Consider the following 6434-nt stretch of genomic DNA (forward strand, 5'->3'; position numbering starts at 1 on the left):
ATTAAATTAGATTAGATAAAATTAGTATATTAATTGTAACCGTTTTTTTTTTTATCTTTTCTCTTTGCCATTGTACAATAAGCTGCATATAGTTTTTGTTGTCCATGAATACTATCAGAAAAATCAGAGTAATTTTTCTCCATTGTTCTCTTTCTTCTCCTTTCTAACATGGTATCAGAGCACCTTTTTTTAATCAAACAATTTTTAGCTCAGTGATTGAGCTTCAAACTTTAAATCTTCAATGGCTAGAGAATAACCAGATGATTCCCAAAACCTCTTCTTTCTTCACAGTGCCGACCATCCTGGGTTGGTCTTGGTATCCAACCTCCTCAATGGCAACAAGTACAACACATGGGAGAGAGCAATCAGAATAGCATTGAACGCCAAAAATAAATTGGGTTTCATAGACAGAACCTACGATCAACTGAGCAACACCGATTCCACTGCCGGAGTTTGGTCGCGTTGCAATAACATGGTAACTTCTTGGTTGTTGAATGCTGTAACAATGGAGATAGCTGATAATTTGTTATACCATGAAAATGCACAATCTATCTGAACAGATTTGCGGCTCCGTTATCAGTAAAGCAATGCTCCACGCATCTACCAGCTGAAACAGAGCATGAATAACTTTGTTCAAGGGTCACTCAGCGTCAACGCCTATTATACGCGGGTGAAAACAATCTGGGACGAGCTCAAAACTTACCAACCAGCTCCAACCTGTCATTGTGGAAACATGAAGGCATGGAATGATTATCAGGAGCAGGAGTTTGTGATGATTTTTTTGATAGGTTTGAATCCTTCCTACGCTGTTGTTAGGGCTCAAATCCTGATGATGGAATGTTCGCCATCCATTTTAAAGGCTTTCTCGCTGGTGGTGCAAGAAGAACGGCACCATGCGATCGGCTTCGACGCGTGCGCAGAGGTGGCTGCGGGGTCTGGTTCTTTCGTTGCCCTAACCCAAGGTCGAAGACGACCCACCTGTTCACATTGTGGGCTCGGGGGCCACACTGTGGACAGGTGTTACTGCTTACATGGGTACCCATAGGGCCTCAAGCCCAAGCCCAAGCCCGCAATTCATCTTAGTCTCGGCCCACTCCTGGAACCAAATCACTTAATCCATCAGGCTCTGAGTCCAGGCCCGTTTTCTCTTCTGCCCACCAGGTCTTGGCCCACGAACAGGCTTCTCCAGAGCACAATTCTTCTTCTTCCTCGGGCACGCACCCGACTGTGCGATAGGTGCAAAAATTCATCTCCATCGTTGCCTGCTTACCGACACTTGATTCTGCTGCCTCGGTCGATGCTAGGAGCACATCGCAAATTCAAAACATTATTGCCCACCTAAGCACACGGCTTCACCAACCGCACTCCAACATCTCGTCGGACAGCTTCTCTCCTCCCACCAATAACGCCACTTCTGGCCTTCACGCGGTAGGTATATCATCCATACCCTTCTGCCTTTTCAGTTTCACACACACACTTACCTCTAAATGCTGGATTATTGACTCTGGAGCCACACATCACATATGTTGCACACCCACCCTTTTCACCTCCCTTAAGCATGTTGAACCCATCCCAGTCACTTTACCAAATGTTAGTTTGGTGCTAATCACTCAACTTGGAAATGTATTCCTCACCGACACCCTAACCCTACATGATGTTTTATTTATCCCTCATTTTTCCTTTAACCTTGTCAGTGTAAGCATGTTGACTACCACCCACAACTGTACGGTTAATTTTTCTCTTCATTCTTGTGTCATCCAAGACCACACTCGAGACTTGTCGATTGGGAAGGGTAGACGCATTGGCAACCTTTACTACTTAATTACTAGACATCTTCATTTTCTCGCTGTTAATTCTATTTCTATTAATTCTAAAAGTAGCCTATAACACTTTAGAATGGGTCATGCTTCCTATGTAAAACTTCAATACATTAATAAAGATTTACAGATTTTGAATATTTCTCATTGCAAAATTTGTCATTTGGCTAAACAACGTAAATTGCCTTTTGTTTCTCACAACAAATTATCTGATCGTCTATTTGATTTAATCCACATTGACATTTGGGGTTCTTTTTCTACACCTACTATCGAGAGATACAAATACTTTCTTACCATTATTGATGATTGCACTCGCACTACTTGGGTGTATCTTCTTCGTCAAAAGTCGGATGTTCTTACCATTTTTCCTGACTTTTATACTCTCATCCTTACACAATATAAAACTCCTATTAAATCTGTGAGATTTGACAATGCGCATGAGTTGAATTTTCATTCATTTTTTACGTCAAAAAACATTGTTTCTTATCATTCCTGTGTTGAGACTCTCCAACAAAACTCTGTTGTCGAGCGCAAACATCAACACATTTTAAATCTGGTACGTGCCTTACTATTTTAGTCCCATGTCCCTATTATCTATTGGGGCGACTGCGTCTTGACTGCTGTTTACCTGATCAACCGTACACCTTTTCCCTTGTTATCTAATAAAACTCCATTTGAACTATTAACTCACAAAAAACCATCTTATGATTATTTGCGTACCTTTGGTTGTCTATGCTATTGCTCCACTTTCGATAGTCATCGCAATAAATTTTCACCTCGTTCTAGGGCTTGTGTCTTCCTCAGTTTCCCTTTGGGTTGCAAAGGATATTAACTTCTTGACATTGAGAGCAATCAAATCATCATCTCTCGAAATGTCATTTTTTATGAACATATATTTCCATTTCTTTCATCCCACTCACCTAGTCCCATTCACAATGACTTTTTTCATGACTGTGTTTTACCTCTTCCTCTCCATACACCTACACACTCGCCAACTTCTCTTGATTCACTTACCCACTCACAACATGACTCTTCCCAAACCCTACCGTCTCGACCTCTGCGTGTCACACGACCACCTCCTTATTTGTCTGACTATCACTGCTACCATACAGATACACATGCACTTTACCCCATTTCCTCATTCCTTACTTATACAAAGCTTACACCTCAATATCACAACTTTATTTTTGGCATTTCCTCCCACACTGAGCCTACCAGAGGCTGTCCAGTTTGATGTTTGGATGACCGCTATGAATGTGGAGCTACGTGCTTTGGAGAACAATAATACTTGGTCTGTTGTTTTCCTTCCACCTAGGAAGAAACCTGTTGATTGTAAGTGGGTTTATAAAGTTAAATATCAAGCCGATGGGACCGTAGAGAGATACAAAGCCCGTCTGGTTGCTAAGGGCTACACACAACAATTTGGCATTGATTTTATTAACACTTTCTCTCATGTTGCAAAATTGGTTACTGTAAAATTTTGCTTTCACTGGCTGCTATTCATGGTTGAAGTCTGACTCAGTTAGACGTCACCAATGCTTTCCTTCATGGTGACCTTCACGAATAAGTTTATATGAATATTCCTCCAGGCTATTCTCCTCGAGAGGGGGAGACTCTTCCACATCAACCTGTTTGTCGGCTACACAAGTCAATCTATGGGTTGAGACAGGCTTCCCGACAGTGGTTTCACAAGTTCTCACAAGTATTACTTCAAGAAGGTTTCCATCAGTCACAATGTGACCACTCCTTGTTTGTCAAGCATCAGAGTAATGTTTTTCTAGCATTGTTGGTATATGTTGATGATATTGTTATTGCTGGTAATGATAATCATGCCGTCGAAGAACTCAAGGTTGCACTCAAACAAAAATTTAAAATGAAAGATTTGGGAACTCTCCGATATTTTCTTGGACTTGAACTTGCAAGAAATGACACAGGAATCACCTTATGCCAAAGAAAATATGCTTTGGATCTGTTAACTGAAATTGGGTACCTTGATTGTAAGCCCTCATCTACTCCCATGGAATCCAATCTTAAGATATCCCAAGATGATGGAGAACCTCTGTGTGATATCACAAGTTATCGGCGACTGATTGGAAAACTGTTGTACTTAACCATCACTCGTCTTGATATATGCTCTTCTGTCAATAGACTGAGTCAGTTCTTAGCTGCTCCCAGGACCAGTCACCTTCAGACTGCTTTACGGATTCTACAGTACATCAAGAGAACACCTGGACAGGGTCTCTTCTTTCCTTCATCATCTACCATTCAGATTAAGGCTTTTTCTGATGCTGATTGGGGCACATGTCTTGACACTAGAAGATCTCTAATTGGTAAATTGTGTTTTTCTTGGATCTTCATTAGTCTCATGGAAATCAAAGAAACAGCAAGTTGTATCTCGGTCATCTGCAGAAGCCGAGTATCGTTCCATGGTCAATACTACATGTGAAATAGTGTGGATTCTAAATTTGTTGCGAGATTTAAAGGCGCAACATTAAGGTCCTGCATTGCTTTACTGTGATAATCAGGCAGTTCTACACATTGTTTCGAATCCTGTATATCATGAGAGAACAAAACATATTGAATTTGACTGTCATTTTGTCCGAGAAAGAATTCAAGATGGTACCTTGAAGACAATGCATATATCCATTCGGAATCAACTGACAAATTTAATGATAAAAGCTCTTCATCTCACATAGTTCGACAATTTATTGAACAAGATGGATAAAATAAATTTGTACTCTCCATCTTGAGGGAGAGTATTAAGATTAATTAGTGATTAGATTAGATAAAATTAGTATGTTAATTGTAACTGTTTTTTTTTGTCTTTTCTCTTTGCCATTGTACAATAAGCTGCATATAGTTTTTGTTGTCCATGAATACTATAAGAGTAATTTTTCTCCATTGTTCTCTTTCTTCTCCTTTCCAACAATATGCCCCTCACTCCTTCCCTTATTTTTCCGTTCAACCGCATCATGTTCAGAATGATGTATGTGATCTTCAGAATGATGTTTGTGATCTTTGACAGGGAACCTTGGCCTCTTGATGGGATGACATTCGAGACTTTGAAGGAGCAGCATGCAAAAAGAAGTCCTGAAGATCTTGAAATCGACTATGGTACAACTCAGTGGTCCATATGTTTAGATATGATGCATGTACTGACATTATTTTCTACTAAAAAATTTCTGAACCATGGTAATTAATTTATAAGTAGCTTTTGATCTTCACAGAGGACCTAATGAAGTTACAGACAGTTGATGCACCATATGAAGAAGTGGATCCAGCTATATATGACTCTGAGGTTACTGAAACTGACACTCTTGATGACACTGATAAAGATGATGAATTGAAGGAAGAAGAAGCAGAAGGAGAAACAGTTCGTGCAGATCTTGGTGGAGGGTGGGGAAGAATAATCTATCCACCTATGAGGAGAGGCAGGCATGTTGCGATGGATGTTTGTTGGTCAACAAAACGGGATGGATCAGAAGGGTCATTTGATCGTGTGGTTGTGACACAAAGTAAGAATCCGGACTTACATCATCAGGCCAAAAGATCATTCTGGGGTGATTTATGGCCATGTTGAAGCAAAACGCGACATAAAATGTTGCTTACAGTCGGCTCTTGTAAATGCCAGTGTTTTTGTATTCTTGATTCTTTAACCAGCCTTTGACTTGTGGGATCAAACCAGCCGACATAAATTCTTGTAAATTAACAATTTTAATGTTAATGATAATTAGATTCCTCTAATGATGATTTATAATAATATGAATTATCAAATCTGTGTTCTGATACTAGAAGTATATTGTTATAATTTAAATAATCAATAACTTAATTCTTTTTGAAAAAAATTAATAACTTAATTAAGAAGTGAAAATCATCAGCATGCTAGCCATCAATCTTTAGTCTGAAAATGAGGTCATCTTCATCGGAGTGATATTCCTCACTTGATATATGTATCCATGTCAAGTGAGGGAACCTTTTCCCGTATTTAAGCCAACGCTTCAAAATACTTGGCAAGTACAAATTTAAACAAAGAAAGTCTATGTAATGTGTATACATTCTGTATGTATGTACATATGAACCAGCTTTTTGGCCAGAGACCTCAATTGCCTTCAGCATGAGTGTTAATATAGAGCAATGCGCCTTCTCTAGCAGATCATAAGCCCCTGTGAAAACCCACCTTGGAACAACACGGTGCTCTTCCCATTTTTACCTATTGGAAAATATGCAATGAGATAAACAGAGAGAATACACTCATTTAAAGCTAAGGATAATTAATCTAGATATATATATATATATATATTATTGAACATTAATATAAAAATTATTTTATTTATTAATTTGAATCTAAATAAAATTTATTTTTAATTAAATTTAAAATGTTTATTTTTTAAAATTTATATTATTAGTGAGAATTTATCTTTTAGAAGATTTGATTTATATTTATTTTTAAGATAATAGTAAATTATTTTTTAAAAATTTAAATTTAATATAAATCTATTTAAAAATATTTGAAGTTGTTAATTTTATAAGAGAATGAAGTAAATAAAAATTTAAGATTTTTTTACTTAGAAAAATCTCAACATGTGGTATCAAAACGTTTACTGTTTATGAGTATGT

General features: G+C 38.0%; 1 protein-coding gene across 2 annotated transcripts in view; it reads left to right on the forward strand.

Annotated features, from left to right (window-relative positions):
* The window catches only part of LOC110825306 (copper ion binding / methyltransferase), a 28698-nt gene extending 23137 nt beyond the window's left edge, over nt 1-5561 (forward strand). Inside the window, exons 11-12 of one of the 2 annotated variants that reach the window (XM_088217923.1) lie at nt 4843-4931; nt 5045-5561. In XM_088217923.1, coding sequence (XP_088074049.1) covers nt 4843-4931; nt 5045-5397 — 442 coding nt within the window. In that variant the 3' untranslated portion in view covers nt 5398-5561. Of the gene's footprint in view, nt 1-4842; nt 4932-5028 lie in introns of both variants that reach the window. The other variant, XM_088217924.1, reaches the window with a different exon arrangement.
* Nucleotides 5562-6434: the final 873 nt, after the last annotated feature.

This window comes from Carica papaya, chromosome 4 (genome assembly GCF_054855325.1).
Source record: "Carica papaya isolate Zhongbai chromosome 4, ASM5485532v1, whole genome shotgun sequence".
Taxonomy (NCBI): Eukaryota; Viridiplantae; Streptophyta; class Magnoliopsida; order Brassicales; family Caricaceae; genus Carica; species Carica papaya.